General features: G+C 45.1%; 1 protein-coding gene across 1 annotated transcript; it reads right to left on the reverse strand.

Moving 5' to 3' along the window:
* Positions 1 to 1,354: 1,354 nt before the first annotated feature.
* On the reverse strand, positions 1,355 to 3,624 carry LOC123124923 (serine carboxypeptidase 1-like). The gene is made up of 8 exons (XM_044545472.1): positions 3,228 to 3,624; positions 3,041 to 3,148; positions 2,563 to 2,837; positions 2,202 to 2,459; positions 1,954 to 2,060; positions 1,787 to 1,873; positions 1,593 to 1,698; positions 1,355 to 1,510 (listed from the first exon to the last, which is right to left on the reverse strand). Exons 1-8 carry the CDS (start codon positions 3,622 to 3,624, stop codon positions 1,355 to 1,357), a joined length of 1,494 nt encoding a protein of 497 aa, XP_044401407.1.
* Positions 3,625 to 22,679: the final 19,055 nt, after the last annotated feature.

The raw sequence follows: 22,679 nt of genomic DNA on the forward strand, positions 1-22,679 counted from the left end.
TGTCTGACTTTGAATTGTTGCAATTAACAATATATCATTTATTTTCCTCAATTGTCTAACATATAGTTTATACTATATGAATGTTGGGAAATATGACAACCCTTGTGATTGTCATTTTGTTAATGTACATGACGAGTACCTGGCATTGACATGTGCCCATGTGAGCACACACACACCCCATGTGACACAACAAAGGTAACTTTGAGTAGTGGTGCGTGCATTTAGCAGTGTTACGTCATCTTGTTTATTCGTGAACCATGTTAATCGTGATCCATCTTCCTATCGGGTTGGTTTCATGGTACGATCATGCAATTCATATACTCCTTGGCATGAGTGGCCACCCTAACGCATGGAATATGGTGACCTTTGGTGGTGGCTAGTGCATCGGTGAGCATCATTGACCTGTGTGGCTGCAAAAAGGGGGTGACAATCTTCTGATATGTCTCGATGTAGTTGCTACAACTAGTTTTGGCTAAGGTCGGGCATAGGTTTGTTGTTGTGACCATGTAGACCGTGCGATTTGGTGTGCAAACATCTTGGCTCCAGTGTGTAGATCAATGGCGACATTGACTATATGTGTCGGCTTAGCGTCCTTGGATTGCATGGTTAGGAGCAAAGGATCGCATGCCATCACATCTTGGCAACATGTGCTTGGCGAGCGATCCCTTAAAGTTTCTTTGGATGTTACGATTGACAAGGGATGTGTATTCTGGTCGTGCAGGTTCAAGGAGCGAGTGGAGCTTACTAGCTATGGTGCCTTTGCACCACTGATGAGATGTCTTATGTACTCAATTCAGGCCTGCTGAGGGTATCCCGTCCCCTACTTATTTGATACTCCCTTCGTTTCTTTTTAGTCTGCGTATAAGGTTTGGTCAAAGTCAATCTTTGTCAAGTTTGACTAACTTTATATTAAAAAATATCATCATTCACAAGATGAAATCAACATTATCAGATGCACCATCAAACGTATTTTCATACTATATAGTTTTAGTATCATAGATGTTCATATTTTTTGATATAAATTTGGTCAAACATTGTGTACTATGACTTTGAATAAATTTTATACGTGGAGTAAAAAGAAACGGAGGGAGTAATCAACAGTAGACATAATCTATGTTTATCTTTATTTAATGTCTTGTAATAAATTCGATCAAAAGAAATCCATGTCCACTAGGGACAACCACACATTAAGTAACTGGATACGAGTATATTAACTAAACCACACATTAAGCAAACAAATGTTCCAAGAGATTGAACAACTATGACAACTCCATCCACGTTGTAGGTAGCACTTTTCATGAAGCTTGACGATAACCAAGGCCTCTCATGGATGGAGTTCTATGGGCACCATGAATCACTGCTGTTCTACGTAAGGTGGGAGCACCCCTTGCAGGAAGGAGCTCAACATCACCAATGCCCTCTCAGGCTGGAAGGATGGAACCATATGGCCAGCTCCCCTCACAGATAGGAATGTGAACCCCCCGGCGTACTGCTGAACATAGCCTCCCACCTGCAAGTGCAACCATCCTTGTGAGAAACAACCAGTTTCAAGGTGATCTAAGATGAATGCTAGTTTCCACAACAGGGTTTACCTCCTCCTTTGCTGTCCATGGGCGCCATGGAGTGGTCACAGAGAGGGCCATGTCTTGGATAGAATACCTCGTCGCCGGCAGCGGGCACACAGAATCAAAATCACCACTAAAAAATGCAGGCAGGTTTGTTACTATTGAAGTACTTTCAAACGGCGGTGTGAGAGTATTGGATTGTACTAGTACTTGTCTGTTACCTGAATATCCAAATCGGCAGCTTGCTTTCGATCAACCATTTCATGGTTGGCAGCATGGACATTGGCCCATCTGTCCAGTTCAAGTATCTGCATACATGTACAAATCACATGAGATACGAATTCGTCGGTGAAATTAGTGTGCATTAGCTCCAGTTGGAGGATCTTACGCGCAGCCTGACCACTTTGTCGGTCTAGCGTGGAAAGCTATCTGCACCGCTGGATCATTGAGGTAGGCATCCGTAGGATAATAACTGCACGGATCATACCCAGGTAACTGCAATTTGAAGAGGAAAAATGCAACGGTTAGCTGTTCAGCACGTAGACCTAGTTTTTTTCAAACAGAATGTTGTCCATTTTTTTCTCTCGTTTTGATAAGAAATGATGTTCTTCAGAAAGATAAGAACTGTGGACTCACGTAGCCAGCGGGGTAATACATTCCATTGGGCGCGTCTATGCAGACCGGAGCGTATATGTTGTAGCCATCGATGTAGCCAGAGTCGAACACCACGGCAGCTCCCATGCAGGCGGCATCTGTAAATGTACCATTCAAGTTGTCGAAGTCGCAGTTCTTGGTGATATTGGCATAGACCTCGTCCGACATCACCGCGTGGGTCCAGAAGTAGTCAACTGCCCCCTTAATATTCCTGTTGGCATCAAGGTACGGATTTCCCACCTTCAGTCGAAGACAGGATCCAAATTAGTTGTTTTCAACAGAAGAAAAACCGAAATTTTATAATGTTTCATCTAATTATAGCTAGTTACTTAATTTGACGTACCAAGATGCCCTGAAGGTTTATGACGGTTCTGTTGTTGTATGTGTTGTGGAGTAGGATGGTGGCGGCAAGCTCCGGCACGTAGTGTCCGGCGTAGCTCTCCCCTGAGATATAGAAGGCCCGGTCCTTGTACTCCGGGAACCTCTCCAGCCATTTCACCAGAAACACGTAGGCGTCATCGGCTGTTCTCTCGTCTCCGCTGAGATCATAGTCAGAAGACGTGTTCGAGTAGGAATAACCCACTCCGGCGGGCGACTCGAGGAAGATCACGTTAGCCACTGTCACAAGCAAACTATTAGTATTTCTGAATTTGATCATTTCTCAGTTCTCACACTTTACTCCACCCACACTTCAAAATTATTTATTTGCCCCCCTCCCCCCACCCCTCTGAAACTTCCATGTGGCCCCCGGGTTGATTTTCCAGTGATATAAGGCAGGGCAAATTCAAAGATTGCAACGAGTACAGGAAGACATGGGTTACCGTTGTTCCATGCGTTCATGTTTCTGCTGAGCGTTTTGTTGTCCTCGGTTACGCGGAACGGGCCGAGCTCCTGCATTGCGCCGAATCCGAGCGACGAGCATCCCGGCCCTGTATATGCAAGTGTCAGTACTGTCCTAGAGAAATTTCTACAAGACATGTTCAGTTATCAATATATGGATCATCTAACCTCCGTTGAGCCACAGGACGAGTGGCTTGTCCGAGGCACCGGAAGGCGATTCGACAAGGTAGTAGAAGAGCGCGCGGCCGTTCTCCGCATCGACGGTGACGTACCCGCCGTACTGGTCGAAGTCGACGCCCTCCGGCTGCCCGGGCAAGGCCGTGATCTTGTCGGCGGCCTTCATGGAGCTCTGGTCAGAAAGAGTGCTGTCCGCACTCAGGCTGCCGGCAACCCTGTCAGCTATGTTACGCACTCGGAACGTGTCGGTGCTGCTGGCGCGGTTCTTCCTAGACGAGATGAACTTTTTGAGCTGAGCCTCCTGGGACGGGGAGTGGGAGGCATTGGCGTGCAGCTGCAGTGCAGCGAGGCAGAGGACAAGCAGGGAGAATGAAGAAATGCTCTTCATCTTTGGTGAGTCTGAGATGAGAGATATTATTTGCATGCATGGTTTTTATAGGCGCAGGAAGAAAAGAAGAGAACACTCTGAACCAAGGAGCTTTGGAGTCTTCGCTGTGTAAATTTCGGGTACAAACAGCGTTGCAGGCTTGCAGCTATGCCTGTGCGCTTGTATGTGTATGTTCTTGTTTCCACTATCTAAAACGTCGAGAGGATCACAGCTTCTTTGCTCCGTGGAAACGGTCATATGATTGGTAGAATTGACGTTCGGCCGGGCATTGAGAGCGAAGGGTGGTGGTGGCTGCCTTCTCCACCGAAGACGGTTGGCCAGGCTGGTAGTGACGGATCTTGGATCCCACTATTAGCACCAGCGGCGAGTTGGGAAGACATAGTCGCCGGTGAAAACCGAGCCGACTCCGGTCATGGCGGACGATGGCGGCGTCTATGTCGTTATCTTGATGAAGGCATCGTCAAGCAACTATCGTCAACCTGCTCGTGCTGCTCCGGGAGAAATCCTAAGATCACCGGATCGGATGATGGCGGCGCTGCGGTGTCGTGTTCCCTATTGGGGGCATCGTTTGTGGAGCGGCGCCGGATGAAAGAGGCGTGAGGTGGTGTGGCGTGCCTTCTCTCGCGTCGACGACGGCGGGTCTCGGCGGCATGGAGCAGCAGGGTCTCGCCGATGGGCGTGTGATGATGGACGAGTGCAGGATGGTGGCGTTGTCTGGCGTCGTGGTGGTGTCGACGACAGCTAGACCGGGCAAGGTAGATGCAGCAGTACATCACTGAAGATGGATTGGTGGCAGGTGGCTGTGGCGGCCTCATACCCGGCAGGCGTCCTGGTTGAGGAGTGCGCCGGACTGGTGGGTGCCCCATACCCAGCAGGCGTCCTGATTGGGACCTCAGGTCTTAAATGTTAGGTTTGGCTGCGATGTCTTTGGTATTAGACCCAGACTATCAGCATCCCTATATCAACTGGATAGGAGTAGCGACAGATGTTGCCTAGACGGTGGCTTTAGTCTTATTGTTGTATGACTTTATAAGATCTTGTGTGAATAATTAATAAAGTGGCTGCATGCGTCGTCCAGATGCAGAGACCGGGGGTCCTCCTCTTTTTTAAAAAAAAAATTGTAGGATTTCATACGGTTCTTTTATCTTCACATCTCTTGTTTGGAACGATGATTTGGACGGTAACCAATAGCTATTCGTGTATGTACTGTGTGCTCCCGGCATAGGTATATGCTTTGGTGAGATGTACGGCAGCAAGGAAATTTCCCTTCAGTGTATGCGAGTGCCAAATGGAGGTCTAAGGTTCTTTTCTTTTCTTTTTCTTTTGCGGCTAAAGTCGTCTAAGGCTATTTTAAATGCGATACTAAGCTTCACAACCTCTGATAACCCAGCGGTTTTCGCTCCCCTTTCCCTTCTCCACCCAAAGGTATCTCATTTCATTAGTGAGGAGCTGGATGAGAAGAAACTCTGATGTCCAGTTTTGTAGTAGTGATGGAACTAAAAAAGAACCATCGACTATAACCCTAAAAGAACCAGATTTAGCAAACAATATCGATGAAGTATGAAAGGAAAATCCTGGGCAATAGTCATTGTTTTCGTAGATATGGTCTTTAAGCACTTGAACCCACTTGGATCATGATCGACGAGACAGATAGAAGTAGGATGAAGGGCAATAACACGGGAAGCACATCGTGATGGAAAAATATGGGTACATGTATTTCCCCAGAAACCGGATACACTACGATCCACAGAAACACATATGGACTTTGGGAAGGGGTCCCTCGAATATTAGGTAGCCGTTTTGTTAAACCAGGCCGTGTACTTTATAAAATGGTGGAGTATCTGAAACTGTAGCTAGAGCATCTATCTCTATAGCTGCCAGTAAAATGCCCATACAAAGTTAATTTATTCGATTAGAGATACGAATCCCACGAGACTAGGGCTTCTCTTCTCCCGTCTGCCGCTTCAACGATGAGAGGACGTGGGAGTCCTTGGGTTTTGCATTCGGGCTGCAAGTACAGATAGATTTAGGGTTCCGAGGGGCGACGACGGGGTGTGGGTGATGACGCCACGTCTAATAAGAGCTCCCGCAACTTCAACCCCACCTTGGTTGAAGATGAGATCGCAACATAGTTTTCTCTCTAGTCAGTCCAGTTGGCGAGATTAGAGGTCTTGTGGTTTGGTCACAGGGTAATGGTGGTGACCAAACCAGTGGTATTTTGTATTTTGGATCTTCCTCTGCCACGTCGATGTTTTCTCCAGTGTCGTGCGTTCTTCAGTGATGACGTCGTTTGAACACAGTAGATTCAGCACGAGTTGTACTGGGTGATTCCCCAACTGACACATAATAGTGTGATGTGTGTCGATCGTTTGGCAAGCGGATCCTACCTTCCATTCCTTTGGCATGCAGCGATGGAGATTGAAAGCAGGCGATGGCTTTGTTCAACAATTCACCCTCTTAGGGACTTGTATGTTATTTTCTTTGGTGGTGGGTGTTGTTGTGTTTCAGCCCCTAATTTTGCTCAATCTGGCTCAATTACATGCTCAAAAACCATTGAGCAATCAAACTAGCATACCTATTTGCATCTTTGGCAGTTATGTATTACGTATGTTGATCAGATTCACTGCCATGTTAGTCTCATGAGCAATAAGAGCTAAAGTCTCCACATCATGTTGCATGTCGAATGGCCAGGCCGATGTGGGGTGGCTATGCCACCATAGGCTAGCCCATGTCGGCATGAGAAATCTACAAATTCTTCTAAAGCAGGAGCACATTCTTGTAACATCACATCAACAAGGTCCCCCTAGTGTGTATTTTGCAAAAGATCGTATGTGTAGTGCTAGCATTGCCGGAAAGCTACATGAAGTAGAAGTTCAAGACTATCATCACATCGACAAGGTCCCTCTAGTGTGTATTTCGATCGTATGTGTAGTGCTAGCATTGCCAGTAAGCTACATGAAGCAGAAGTTCAAGATTATCATCAGATCGACAAGGTCCCCCTATAACTCCTTCATTCGGATCTCTTTGGACATTCATCTTATCATAGCATGGGTGGGAGGAGGTATTGTCTTGTAATTGTCGATGGTTGCACACGATATACGTGGGTGTTTTTTTTCAAGTCCAAGGACAAAAACCCTTCATCAAATTTGCCAGGAAGCTTAATGTCAGACAAACAAGTGATCTTCATAATTCGAAGTGACAATGGCTCTGAGTTCAAGAATTATATAATGTCAAAATTCTTGAGTGATGAGGGGATCAAGCATCAATATGCCGTGGCGTACTGCGAACAAAACTTCAGTCGGAGCCCAATGTCTGCTTCGGAGAACGAAGCAGTAAGCGGTCATCCATTTAAGTGCATGGGCATAGAATATGTTGGATATCGGGACTCAATGCAGAACCTGTCAGCGGAGTCGCGAAAACCGAACGTGATGATGAAATTCATCTCCTCCTTGCAGACCTTGACACCACGCAATTTTCGCTCCCATTCCTCGCACGTCACCACCTTCTTCGAAGATGTGATGGAGGCTGGGGGAGGGTTTGACAGCACCGTGATGAGGGAGAATGGGTGCATCATAGAAAACTAGGGACAACAAGACCATGGGCCTAGCGGCCGCCTTGGGACACACAATGAAGAAGAAACATGAAGATTACATGCATATTAGGTTTCAAGTATGGCGTGGGAAGATATGGGAGCGATAACGCAATGCTGGAGACGGTGAATGTGAGCGAGATGGTAAGGCCGTGCGATGCTGGGCGATGATTTTGAGACTTTGTTTCATGACTTGGTTGATCAGGATCGACCCAAAATATCTCGGCCGAGCACTTGCGTGTGAGATTGGAGGATGAGCAACAACATAGGAACGACGTACCAAGATGCACCATTATGACCAGAACTCTCCTTAATAGTAAAAATTCTTTTCCAGACATGTAAGAATTATGCTCCATTTTCATTGATAAAACTGGAACACCTGCCCCCTTCTTCCTCCGATCCTCCCCCCAAAACTGATATGTTATTGTCTTATTGAGCGAGGTAATAACAAAAGGAAGGCAGGAAAGATTCCAAAAAAGGAAAATAATGATTTCCTCTTAGATTCGAAAACATGCAAATTTCTTGTAGTAAGATTCTAAATTTCAAGAAAAATCCAAAAACATAACTAAAAATCTCTCCAAAATATAATAATTAATACCTATAAAGAAGAATGTTTTTGAACAGTCACTCGGGGGTGGGGGTGGGGGGAGCTTTTCCACCTTAATATATTACCACTTAAGAAATAATGGTATCCATTACATGAGAGCATCAAGGGGGGAGGATAAGAATAGAAACCAAGACTTGGCAACATCCTTTTTTGCTAGGTTTTTAAAATGACCAATCCCAAGGGAGAACGTGAAGAGAAGATCAATTTTATACAAAAAAATTATATAACCATGCGAACATTTTCTTAAAAAATCCAAAAAAATAGGAAAAAATATTTTCTATTTACAATGCCCATAACTTGGTGGGAAATTCTTAAGAAATTTAATGGGAACCGAAGCTCCATTTCCCCTAAGGCTTCGATGTGAAACAAGAAGCCCTAACTAGTGGCTTCACGATGGGAAAGCAATTATGTTAATCTCGAGGTTTGGTTAGTTTGGATCACACTCAACCATCTCTGGGAGGTGCTATGCTGGTCTGGTCGGGCCCTAATCACAGCTTACACATGCAAGGGGATACTCTTGGTGTGTCTGACTTTGAATTGTTGCAATTAACAATATATCATTTCTTTTCCTCCAATGTCTAACATATAGTTTATACTATATGAATGTTGGAAAACATGACAACCCTTGTGATTGTCATTTTGTTAATGTACATGATGAGCACACACACCCCATGTGACACAACAAAGGTAACCCTGAGTAGTGATGCGTGCATTTACACTACTAGGAAAATGCTTATAGACAGTAGCATAATAGTAGCGCTTTTTTATAACAAAGCGCTGCTACTACTTATCAGTAGCGCTTTTTATAACAAAATGCTGCTACTATGCACTTACGAGTAGCACCGGTTTATTAAAAAACGCTACTACTAAAATTGTCAGGCCGTTGCCGGCAGGCCAGGCATAGTAGTAGCACTTTTATGTAGGAAGCGCTACTGCTACTGGACGTAGCAGTAGCGCTTTCTACATAAAAGCGCTACTACTACGGGCTCCTTATCCACCCCAGCAACGGCCCGCGCTCGACCTCTCTCACTCCCCCGACCCTCACACTCTCACTCTCGCGCACCTCCGCCGTTGCCGCCGCCGCCCTCCCCCGCGCACCGCCGTCCCCCGCCACGGAGCTCTCCCGCCGGCCGCCCTCGCCCGCGCCGGCTCTTCTCACCCGCCTACTGCCCTCGCCTGCGCCGGCTCTCCTCCCCCGCCGGCCACCCTCCCCTGCGCCGGCCTCCTCCCCCGCCGGCCGACCTCCCGCACCGGCCTCCTCCACCACCGAGAGATACTCCTCCTCCCTCCTCCCTCTAGCTAGGTTAATTAACTTAGGTGAATTTAGTTCATTAGGTTAACTAAGTTGAACTAAGTGAACTAGCTAGGTTAATTAGTTTACTAACTAGGTTAATTAGATGTTTTTTAGATGTTTCGATAACTAGTTTGGTTACTAAGTAGATGTTAATTTGGTTAGGGCACTTGTGGTACTATTAATTAGATGTTTTTTAGTTAGGGAAGTAGGTGATACGTCTCCAACATATCTATAATTTTTGATTGTTCCATGCTATTATATTATCTGTTTTGGATGTTTGATGGGCTTTAATATGCTCTTTTATATTATTTTTGGGACTAACCTATTAACCCAGAGCCCAGTGCCAGTTTCTGTTTTTTCTTTGTTTTTGAGTATCACAGAAAAGGAATACCAAACGGAGTCCAATTGACCTGAAATTTCACGGAGAGTGTTTTTGGACCAGAAGAAGCTCACGGAGTACTGGAGATGGACCAGAAGAGTCCCGAGGCCACCACGAGGGTGGGGGGCGCGCCCCCTACCTCGTGGACGCCTCGGAGACCCCCCCTGACTTGTTCCTGACGCCAACACCTCTTATATATACCCAAACTTCCAGAACATAACCTAGATCGGGAGTTCCGCCACCTCAAGCCTCTGTAGCCACCAAAAACCAATCGGGACCCTGTTCTGGCACCCTGCCGGAGGGGGATCCCTCACCGGTGGCCATCTTCATCATCCCGACGCTCTCCATGACGAGGAGGGACTAGTTCACCCTCGGGGCTGAGGGTATGTACCCGTAGCTATGTGTTTGATCTCTCTCTCTCTCTCTCTCTCTCTCTCTCTCTCGTGTTTTTGATTCGGCACGATCTTGATGTATCGCGAGCTTTGCTATTATCACTACAAAAAATACACTTCCGTGATGATACGTGTTTGTCACAGTAGGTCGCGTTTTTTGTCATGCATGTGAAGGAAATATGCCCTAGAGGCAATAATAAAGTTATTATTTATTTCCTTATATCATGATAAATGTTTATTATTCATGCTAGAATTGTATTAACCAGAAACATAATACTTGTGTGAATACATAGACAAACAAAGTGTCACTAGTATGCCTCTACTTGAATAGCTCGTTGATCAAAGATGGTTATGTTTCCTAGCCATTGACATGAGTTGTCATTTGATTAACGGGATCACATCATTAGGAGAATGATGTGATTGACTTGACCCATTCCGTTAGCTTAGCACTCAATCGTTTAGTATGTTGCTATTGCTTTCTTCATGACTTATACATGTTCCTATGACTATGAGATTATGCAACTCCCGTTTACCGGAGGAACACTTTGTGTGCTACCAAACGTCACAACGTAACTGGGTGATTATAAAGGTGCTCTACAGGTGTCTCCGAAGGTACTTGTTGGGTTGGCGTATTTCGAGATTAGGATTTGTCACTCCGATTGTCGGAGAGGTATCTCTGGGCCCTCTCGGTAATGCACATTACTTAAGCCTTGCAAGCATTGCAACTAATGAGTTTGTTGCAAGATGATGTATTACAGAACGAGTAAAGAGACTTGCCGGTAACGAGATTGAACTAGGTATTGAGATACCGACGATCGAATCTCGGGCTAGTAACATACCGATGACAAAGGGAACAACGTATGTTGTTATGCGGTCTGACCGATAAAGATCTTCGTAGAATATGTGGGAGCCAATATGAGCATCCAGGTTCCGCTATTGGTTATTGACCGGAGACATGTCTCGGTCATGTCTACATAGTTCTCGAACCCGTAGGATCCGCACGCTTAACGTTTCGATGACAGTTATATTACGAGTTTATATGTTTTGATGTACCGAAGGTTGTTCGGAGTCCCGCATGTGATCGCGGACATGACGAGGAGTCTCGAAATGGTCGAGACATAAAGATTGATATATTGGAAGCCTATGTTTGGATATCGGAAGTGTTCCGGGTGAAATCGGGATTTTACCGGAGTACCGGGAGGTTACCGGAACCCCCCGGCAACATAATGGGCCTTAGTGGGCCTAGGTGGAAGAGAGAAGAGGCAGCTAGGGCTGGGCCGCACGCCCCTCAACCTAGTCCGAATAGGACAAGGAGAAGGGGGCGGCGCCCCCCTTCCTTCTTCTCCCTCTTCTCTTCCCCCCCTCCCAAGTCCTAATCCAACTAGGAAAAGGGGGGAGTCCTACTCCCGGTGGGAGTAGGACTACTCCTGGCGCACCCCAAGGCTGGCCGCACCTCCCCCCTTTGCTCCTTTATATACGGGGGCAGGGGGCACCCCATAGACACAACAATTGATCATTTGATCTTTTAGCCGTGTGCGGTGCCCCCCTCCACCATAATCCACCTCGATAATATCGTAGCGGTGCTTAGGCGAAGCCCTGCGTCGGTAGACCATCATCATCGTCACCACACCGTCGTGCTGACGAAACTCTCCCTCAACACTTGGCTGGATCGGAGTTCGAGGGACGTCATCGAGCTGAACGTGTGCTGAACTCGGAGGTGCCGTACGTTCGGTACTTGATCAGTCGGATCGTGAAGACGTACGACTACATCAACCGCGTTGTGTTAACGCTTCCGCTTTCGGTCTACGAGGGTACGTGGACAACACTCTTCCCTCTCGTTGCTATGCATCACCATGATCTTGCGTGTGCGTAGGAATTTTTTTGAAATTACTACGTTCCCCAACAGTGGCATCCGAGCCTGGTTTTATGCGTAGATGTCATATGCACGAGTAGAACACAAGTGAATTGTGGGCGATATAAGTCATACTGCTTACCAGCATGTCATACTTTGGTTCGGCGGTATTGTTGGATGAAGCAGCCCGGACCGACATTACGCGTACGCTTACGCGAGACTGGTTCTCCCGACGTGCTTTGCACAGAGGTGGCTGGCGGGTGTCAGTTTCTCCAACTTTAGTTGAACCGAGTGTGGCTACGCCCGGTCCTTGCGAAGGTTAAAACAACACCAACTTGACAAACTATCGTTGTGGTTTTCATGCGTAGGTAAGAATGGTTCTTGCTAAGCCCGTAGCAGCCACGTAAAACTTGCAACAACAAAGTAGAGGACGTCTAACTTGTTTTTGCAGGGCATGTTGTGATGTGATATGGTCAAGACATGATGCTAAATTTTATTGTATGAGATGACCATGTTTTGTAACCGAGTTATCGGCAACTGGCAGGAGCCATATGGTTGTCGCTTTATTGTATGCAATGCAATCGCCATGTAATTGTTTTAGTTTATCACTAAGCGATAGCGATAGTCGTAGAAGCAATAGTTGGCGAGACGACAACGATGCTACGATGGAGATCAAGGTGTCGCACCGGTGATGATGGGTATCATGACGGTGCTTCAGAGATGGAGATCACAAGCACAAGATGATGATGGCCATATCATATCACTTATATTGATTGCATGTGATGTTTATCTTTTTATGCATCTTATCTTGCTTTGATTGACGGTAGCATTATAAGATGATCCCTCACTAAATTATGAAAGTATAAGTGTTCTCCCTGAGTATGCACCGTTGCGAAAGTTCTTCGTGCTGAGACACCATGTGATGATCGGGTGTGATAGGCTCTACGTTCAAGTACAACGGGTGCAAAACAGTTGCACACGCGGAATACTCAGGTTAAACTTGACGAGCCTAGCATATAACAGGTATGGCCTCGGAACACGGAGACCGAAAGGTCGAGCGTGAATCATATAGTAGATATGATCAACATAGTGATGTTCACCGTTGAAACTACTCCATCTCACGTGATGATCGGACATGGTTTAGTTGATATGGATCACGTGATCACTTAGAGGATTAGAGGGATGTCTATCTAAGTGGGAGTTCTTAAGTAATATGATTAATTGAACTTGAATTTATCATGAACTTAGTACCTGATAGTATGTTGCTTGTCTATGTTAAGTGTAGATAGATGGCCCGTGCTGTTGTTCCGTTGAATTTTAATGCATTCCTTGAGAAAGCAAAGTTGAAAGATGATGGTAGCAATTACACAGACTGGGTCCGTAACTTGAGGATTATCCTCATTGCTGCACAGAAGAATTACATCCTGGAAGCACCGCTGGGTGCCAGGCCTGCTGCAGGAGCAATACCAGATGTTATGAACGTCTGGCAGAGCAAAGCTGATGACTACTCGATAGTTCAGTGTGCCATGCTTTACGGCTTAGAACCGGGTCTTCAACGACGTTTTGAACGTCATGGAGCATATGAGATGTTCCAGAAGTTGAAGTTAATATTTCAAGCAAATGCCCGGATTGAGAGATATGAAGTCTCCATTAAGTTCTACAGCTGCAAGATGGAAGAGAATAGTTCTGTCAGTGAGCATATACTCAAAATGTCTGGGTATAACAATCACTTGATTCAACTGGGAGTTAATCTTTCGGATGATAGCGTCATTGATAGAATTCTTCAATCACTGCCACCAAGCTACAAGAGCTTCGTGATGAACTATAACATGCAAGGGATGGATAAGACGATTCCCGAGCTCTTCGCAATGCTAAAGGCTGCGGAGGTATAAATCAAAAAGGAGCATCAAGTGTTGATGGTCAATAAGACCACTAGTTTCAAGAAAAAGGGCAAAGGGAAGAAGAAGGGAACTTCAAGAAGAGCAACAAGCAAGTTGCTGTTCAGGAGAAGAAACCCAAGTCTGGACCTAAGCCTGAGACTGAGTGCTTCTACTGCAAGCAGACTGGTCACTGGAAGCGGAACTGCCCCAAGTATTTGGCGGATAAGAAGGATGGCAAAGGTGAAAAAAGGTATATGTGATATACATGTTATTGATGTGTACCTTACTAATGCTCGCAGTAGCACCTGGGTATTTGATACTGGTTCTGTTGCTAATATTTGCAACTCGAAACAGGGGCTACAGATTAAGCGAAGATTGGCTAAGGACGAGGTGACGATGCGCGTGGGAAATGGTTCCAAAGTCGATGTGATCGCGGTCGGCACGCTACCTCTACATCTACCTTCGGGATTAGTATTAGACCTAAATAATTGTTATTTGGTGTCAGCGTTGAGCATGAACATTATATCTAGATCATGTTTGATGCGAGGCGGTTATTCATTTAAATCAGAGAATAATGGTTGTTCTATTTATATGAGTAATATCTTTTATGGTCATGCACCCTTGAAGAGTGGTCTATTTTTGATGAATCTCGATAGTAGTGATACACATATTCATAATGTTGAAATCAAAAGATGCAGAGTTGATAATGATAGTGCAACTTATTTTGGGCACTGCCGTTTAGGTCATATCGGTGTAAAGCGCATGAAGAAACTCCATACTAATGGACTTTTGGAACTACTTGATTATGAATCACTTGGTACTTGCGAACCGTGCCTCATGGGTAAGATGACTAAAACGCCGTTCTCCGCTACTATGGAGAGAGCAACGAATTTGTTGGAAATCATACATACAAATGTATGTGGTCCAATGAATGTTGAGGCTCGTGGCGGATATCGTTATTTTCTCACCTTCACAGATGATTTAAGCAGATATGAGTATATCTACTTAATGAAACATAAGTCTGAAACATTTGAAAAGTTCAAAGAATTTTAGAGTGAAGTTGAAAATCATCGTAACAAGAAAATAAAGTTTCTACGATCTGATCGTGGAGGAGAATATTTGAGTTACGAGTTTGGTCTACATTTGAAACAATGCGGAATAGTTTCGCAACTCACACCACCCGGAACACCATAGCGTAAGGGTGTGTCCGAACGTCGTAATCGTACTTTATTAGATACGGTGCAATCTATGATGTCTCTTACTGATTTACCGTTATCGTTTTGGGGTTATGCTTTAGAGACGGCTGCATTCACGTTAAATAGGACACCATCGAAATCCGTTGAGACGACGCCTTATGAACTGTGGTTTGGCAAGAAACCAAAGTTGTCGTTTCTGAAAGTTTGGGGCTGCGATGCTTATGCGAAAAAGCTTCAACCTGATAAGCTCGAACCCAAATCGGAGAAATGTGTCTTCATAGGATACCCAAAGGAGACTGTTGGGTACACCTTCTATCACAGATCCGAAGGCAAAACTTTTGTTGCTAAATTCAGAGTTTTTCTAGAGAAGGAGTTTCTCTCGAAAGAAGTGAGTGGGAGGAAAGTAGAACTTGATGAGGTAACTGTACCTGCTCCCTTATTGGAAAGTAGTTCATCACAGAAACCGGTTTCTGCGACACCTACACCAATTAGTGAGGAAGTTAATGATGATGATCATGAAACTTCAGATCAAGTTATTACTGAACCTCGTAGGTCAACCAGAGTAAGATCCGCACCAGAGTGGTACGGTAATCCTGTTCTGGAGGTTATCTTACTAGACCATGACGAACCTATGAACTATGAAGAAGCGATGGTGAGCCCAGATTCCGCAAAATGGCTTGAGGCCATGAAATCCGAGATGGGATCCATGTATGAGAACAAAGTATGGACTTTGGTTGACTTGCCCGATGATCGGCAAGCCATTGAAAATAAATGGATCTTCAAGAAGAAGACTGACGCTGACGGTAATGTTACTGTCTATAAAGCTCGACTTGTTGCGAAAGGTTTTCGACAAGTTCAAGGGATTGACTACGATGAGACCTTCTCACCCGTAGCGATGCTTAAGTCTGTCCGAATCATGTTAGCAATTGCCGCATTTTATGATTATGAAATTTGGCAAATGGATGTCAAAACTGCATTCCTGAATGGATTTCTAGAAGAAGAATTGTATATGATGCAACCGGAAGGTTTTGTCGATCCAAAGGGAGCTAACAAAGTGCGCAAGCTCCAGCGATCCATTTATGGACTGGTGCAAGCCTCTCGGAGTTGGAATAAACGCTTTGATAGTGTGATCAAAGCATTTGGTTTTGTACAGACTTTTGGAGAAGCCTATATTTACAAGAAAGTGAGTGGGAGCTCTGTAGCATTTCTGATATTATATGTGGATGACATATTGCTGATTGGAAATGATATAGAATTTCTGGATAGCATAAAGGGATACTTGAATAAGAGTTTTTCAATGAAAGACCTCGGTGAAGATGCGTATATATTGGGCATCAAGATCTATAGAGATAGATCAAGACGCTTAATTGGACTTTCACAAAGCACATACCTTGACAATGTTTTGAAGAAGTTCAAAATGGATCAAGCAAAGAAAGGGTTCTTGCCTGTGTAAGATAGAGAGAAGATGAAAGATGTTCCCTATGCTTCAGCCATAGGCTCTATCATGTATGCAATGCTGTGTACCTGACCTGATGTATGCCTTGCTATAAGTCAAGCAGGAAGGTACCAAAGTAATCCAGGAGTGGATCACTGGACAGCGGTCAAGAACATCCTGAAATACCTGAAAAGGACTAAGGATATGTTTCTCGTTTATGGAGGTGACAAAGAGCTCATCATAAATGGTTACGTCGATGCAAGCTTTGACACTGATCCGGACGATTCTAAATCGCAAACCGGATACATGTTTACATTGAACGGTGGAGCTGTCAGTTGGTGCAGTTCTAAACAAAGCGTCGTGGCGGGATCTACGTGTGAAGCGGAGTACATAGCTGCTTCGGTAGCAGCAAATGAAGGAGTCTGGATGAAGGAGTTCATATCCGATCTAGGTGTCATACCTAGTGCATCGGGTCCAATGAAAATCTTTTGTGACAGTACTGGTGCAATTGCCTTAGCAAAGGAATCCAGATTTCACAAGAGAACCAAGCACATCAAAAGACACTTCAATTCCATCTAGGATTTAGTCCAGGTGGGAGACATAGAAATTTGCACGATACATACGGATCTGAATGTTGCAGACCCGTTGACTAAGCCTCTTCCACGAGCAAAACATGATCAGCACCAAGGCTCCATGGGTGTAAGAATCATTACTGTGTAATCTAGATTATTGACTCTAGTGCAAGTGGGAGACTAAAGGAAATATGCCCTAGAGGCAATAATAAAGTTATTATTTATTTCCTTATATCATGATAAATGTTTATTATTCATGCTAGAATTGTATTAACCAGAAACATAATACTTGTGTGAATACATAGACAAACAAAGTGTCACTAGTATGCCTCTACTTGACTAGCTCGTTGATCAAAGATGGTTATGTTTCCTAGCCATTGACATGAGTTGTCATTTGATTAACGGGATCACATCATTAGGAGAATGATGTGATTGACTTGACCCATTCCGTTAGCTTAGCACTCGATCATTTAGTATGTTGCTATTGCTTTCTTCATGACTTATACATGTTCCTATGACTATGAGATTATGCAACTCCCGTTTACCGGAGGAACACTTTGTGTGCTACCAAACGTCACAACGTAACTGGGTGATTATAAAGGTGCTCTACAGGTGTCTCCGAAGGTACTTGTTGGGTTGGCGTATTTCGAGATTAGGATTTGTCACTCCGATTGTCGGAGAGGTATCTCTGGGCCCTCTCGGTAATGCACATCACTTAAGCCTTGCAAGCATTGCAACTAATGAGTTTGTTGCGAGATGATGTATTACAGAACGAGTAAAGAGACTTTCCGGTAACGAGATTGAACTAGGTATTGAGATACCGACGATCGAATCTCGGGCTAGTAACATACCGATGACAAAGGGAACAACGTATGTTGTTATGCGGTCTGACCGATAAAGATCTTCGTAGAATATGTGGGAGCCAATATGAGCATCCAGGTTCCGCTATTGGTTATTGACCGGAGACGTGTCTCGGTCATGTCTACATAGTTCTCGAACCCGTAGGGTCCGCACGCTTAACGTTTCGATGACAGATATATTATGAGTTTATATGTTTTGATGTACCGAAGGTTGTTCGGAGTCCCGGATGTGATCGCGGACATGACGAGGAGTCTCGAAATGGTCGAGACATAAAGATTGATATATTGGAAGCCTATGTTTGGATATCGGAAGTGTTCCAGGTGAAATCGGGATTTTACCGGAGTACCGGGAGGTTAGCGGAACCCCCTGGCAACATAATGGGCCTTAGTGGGCCTAGGTGGAAGAGAGAAGAGGCGGATAGGGCTGGGCCGCGCGCCCCTCCCCCCTAGTCCGAATAGGACAAGGAGAAGGGGGCGGCGCCCCCCTTCCTTCTTCTCCCTCTTCTCTTTCCCCCCTCCCAAGTCCTAATCCAACTAGGAAAAGGGGGGAGAGTCCTACTCCCGGTGGGAGTAGGACTCCTCCTGGCGCGCCCCAAGGCTGGCCGCACCTCCCCCCTTTGCTCCTTTATATACGGGGGCAGGGGGGCACCCCATAGACACAACAATTGATCGTTTGATCTTTTAGCCGTATGCGGTGCCCCCTCCACCATAATCCACCTCGATAATATCGTAGCGGTGCTTAGGCGAAGCCCTGCGTCGGTAGAACATCATCATCGTCGCCACGCCGTCATGCTGACGAAACTCTCCCTCAACACTCGGCTGGATGGGAGTTCGAGGGACGTCATCGAGCTGAACGTGTGCTGAACTCGGAGGTGCCGTACGTTCGGTACTTGATCAGTCGGATCATGAAGACGTACGACTACATCAACCGCGTTGTGTTAACGCTTCCGCTTTCGGTCTACGAGGGTACGTGGACAACACTCTTCCCTCTCGTTGCTATGCATCACCATGATCTTGCGTGTGCGTAGGAATTTTTTTGAAATTACTACGTTCCCCAACAGCATGTACATCCATGATGATTTTATGACAGAATCAAGATAGTCATACCTGTGCTGTCGGAGAAGTCTTCCATGACATTACCAAAATTATCATCACGGAAGTGTCCACTTCCATGACGATAAATCGCGCGTCACAGAAGTGCTTTCGTCAAGGGTGACCGACATGTGGCACGGCCCAACAGAGGCCCATTCCTGTGAAAAGGCCGGCCCGTTTGACTTGGTCAAAAGGTGGCGGGCCAGCCCACGGAAAGCCTGTTAACGGCCTGTTCGCATATAGCCCATTTAAAGCCCGCTAACCCAGGGCCCGTTACGCCCTATCCGAATTAGGCCCAGTAGCGTCATCTGGGCCGTCCAATATGATTCAGCCCATTTTAACTTCCGGCCCATGTGTGGCCCATGACTTCTTTCGGCCCATATGAGGACCTTTGTAACTCTTGGCCCATTAACGGCCCGTGGTGAAACTGGCCCGTAATGAACAGTGTATCACTTTATACCCATTAACGGCCCGTTATTCCATTGGGCCGTTTCCAGCCCAAGTTATCTTTCGGCCTTCTCAGGGCCCATTGATTCTTGAGCTCATTTGCAGAATTCGGTTACATACGGCCCGTTACTGTCATTTTCTGCTTGTGGGCCAAATTCAGCCCATCGTTACAGTCGGCCCGTTTGCGGACCGTTAATACGTTGGGTCGTTTTCATGTCAAAAAATACCCGTTGGGCTGTTTTCATAGAGTTATCAAATACGGCCTATTAACGGCCCGTTATGGTCCACGAATAGTACGGCCCATGATTGGCGAAATGATGATACGCCCCGTAGAAGGCCCATGGATCCTACGGCCCGTATGAGGCCCATGGATAGTATGGCCCGTAGAAGGCCCATGGATCGTATGGCCCGTAGAAGGCCATGGACCCTACAGCCCGTAGAAGGCCCATGGACCCTATGGCCCGTATAGAAGGCCGATGGATCCTACGGCCGGACGAAGGCCCATGGATCATACGGCCTGCAGGAGCCCATGGTTACAACAGTCCGTGTGTTGCCATGATTATTTTGGCCTAGTTACCAAAAATAGGCTATTGTGGCCACTAGAAAAAAACAGAAAAAGAACTGCAGTGACTACAAGCAAACAACTAAACAAGACAATAAGGAAATAAATAAATAAGCAAGCAATTAACGCTAGCCTATTACCGCTATTACACATATTACATCCACTGGGCATCAAAGTTCGCCACCAGTGCAAATATAGGGAACAAAGCAGCACATTACATACACTGGCCGTCAAAATTGGCCACCAGTGCAAATAAACGCGGCAGCAAAACAAGAGCATAACTGAAACAACTTCAGAAGAGCTCAAGAAACGTTATCCTGGGTATCCACCATGCTGGCAATAAGCTTAGCAAGCTGATTAGCTTTGTCCTGTTTGGCGCTAAAATCCTCCAACGCTTGCTGTTGCACCAGAAAGTATGCATCTGAATGCTCCAGGGACTTCCGCAGTCCTTCCGCTTCTTGTCGCAGCACAACTGATCGATGTCTTTCAGCTTGTAGTTGAGACTCAAGAAACCGAACTGATTCAGACAGTGAGTTTGAATAGCTTGTGCAAGCGGTAGTGGCCAGTAACTCGAACACTAAACCAAGACAGGACTTTGGGGTTGTCTCGCTGTCTTCAAGATAGTCTTCCTTAGCTGTTTTATCAGCTTTGTTGGAGACCAACAAGGATGTGTCACTATCCTGAACCTTATCTGCATTACTTCCTTTACCATTGCTTAATAAGGCACTCTTCCCCAATATTCTGTCAGCATTCTAAAAGAAGAAACAAGCAGACACATAACAAGTTTAGCATGTACTAGTATATGAAACTCATTTCGGTGAACCAGTTCATTAGTAAGGTGGACAGGATTAAACTACCAAGTCTTCTATTGCCAAGTACTAGTACATAATAAAAGCATCAAACAAACATATATCTATGTCCTATGGTCACTGCATTCTCTTGCCAAATCAAAATAGAGACACGGTTCAAATCATATCAGTTCAAGACAAAGCAGAAGTGAAAGAATACAAAGCGTGGTAAACTACACGGCACAACAAGATTTCAGATGGGTACCACGGGTCTACATGTACAACAACACTATTGGCTCTGTTGTGATGCTAGTAATGTGCATGATATGAAAGTCAACTATATACACAATTGAAATTGAAATCAACAGAGCTATTGATAAGAGCAAACCTGTTAAAGAAACATGCGTGAACATACATGTTGTGCCATTGGAGTTTCGGTTGGATCCTTCAATTTAAAAATAAGTTTGTATGAGTAAATACAGTGATACAAGAGCAAAGCAATCATAGTTAAAAAAGGCGCGCCTAGGCTCTAGGCGTTGGCAAAACGCATTGCGCATAACTACGCATAATCTGTGCATAACTGCGCATAAGCATGCGCTTTGGTCAGTAAAGCGCAAGGCGGTGGCAAAACGCATAATTAACGCCTAGCGCTTTTTTGAACTATGATAGCAATGGAATCTTAAATTAGAACAGTTGTTCTTCAGGTTTAGGCACTTGTTCTACATGAACAGAGTACAGTAAGACGCAAGAATATAATACTTAAAAATAGAAAATGAGCTCATAGACCTTACCACATTCTTGGTTCGGGACCAGTACAGAACAAGGCGTTCCCAGTCATCGTCCAGTAAATGTGTCTCAGGAGAACGTAAGGGAATTTGATGAGTTTCTTTGCCGGTGAAGTACGTTTTCTTCAGGTAATTCCGATACTGCCACCAAGCATTCTTGAAGATAGCAGAGGTATTAGCACAGGTTACCTCATCCTGAGTTTCCAAATCGGTCCTTCTCTATAGAGAAAAATGGGAAAATTTGTTGTATTATAACCATCATGGAGGTAGGATGTATGGGACGAAGCAAAGTAATTGCCATGAATAACATTACTTACACATAACTCCTGGACAAACACCTGCAACTGGCATTTTCCTTCATCTTCAGTATAATATTTCCAAGATGGGAAGATACGCACATACGATTTAACAACATCAAATGCGATAGATGCTAAACTACGACTAGCTGGTTGTGCTTCCTCCACAGGAATAGGCGTACTAACTGGTGGAGTTGGGGTTCGCCGTGATAGTACTGGCCCTTTGGGCACTGGAGCTGCCTTACTAACTGCTCTTGTTTGGGAGCTCTGTGGTGGAGATGGTGCTGTGTCAACAGGAACTGGGTTACTATCGGCTGGGGTTGGGGTTAGATTGGGTGAAGCTGGTTCTCTGTCCATCGCAGTAGGGGTACAATCTGTGAGAGTTTGGGTTATGTGTGGTAGGGCTGGTTCTTGTGCATGTACAACCGGGGTGCTATCTCCACCAAGAGGTAGCACTGTTTTATTTGAAGACCGTGTTTTTAGTCCGCTAGATACTGGCATCACCCGCTCCAATTCAAATGGCTGATAAACAGGAAACATAGTTGAATGTACAGACATTGTATGAGAGACAGATGCAATAGATAGTGTGGAAAAAAGAGGGCATGAAATAGTTGACATGTATATTGTTTAACTAAAACGGATAGCATGACATAATTTCACATATATGATGTCTATCTAAACTGGATAGCATAGCATAACATAATTTAAAGATATGATGAATAACTAAACAGGATCGCATGACATAATTCACCTACATGTTATCTAAGTAATCAGGATCGCATCATTTAATTCACATATGTGATTTATATGCTAAACAGAGGGCATTCGATATGATGTCTGAACTAAGAACATGGTGTTGAATATTGTGTATATGATGTCTAAACTATGCAATGCAAGACACCGTATGCATGATATGAGCAGTATAACGTGCCAAGTTAGAGCATATACCTCAGTGGGGGAATAGGACTGGTCATCTGTCTCTGAATCCATCTCTAAGGAGCTATCGGGACCCAACAAGAGATCTGCTTC

The sequence above is a fragment of the Triticum aestivum genome, chromosome 5D (genome assembly GCF_018294505.1).
Source record: "Triticum aestivum cultivar Chinese Spring chromosome 5D, IWGSC CS RefSeq v2.1, whole genome shotgun sequence".
Lineage (NCBI taxonomy): Eukaryota > Viridiplantae > Streptophyta > Magnoliopsida > Poales > Poaceae > Triticum > Triticum aestivum.

Bases quoted from the DNA above. Each gene is read 5' to 3' on its own strand.
- LOC123124923 (XM_044545472.1), bottom strand. From the start codon at position 3,624: ATGAAGAGCATTTCTTCATTCTCCCTGCTTGTCCTCTGCCTCGCTGCA. The intron at 2,061-2,201 runs GTGAGTCCACAG...TTCAAATTGCAG, and splicing joins TGTATTACCCCGCTGGCTAC to TTACCTGGGTATGATCCGTG. The intron at 1,699-1,786 runs GTAACAGACAAG...TGCATTTTTTAG, and splicing joins CTGCCGATTTGGATATTCAG to TGGTGATTTTGATTCTGTGT.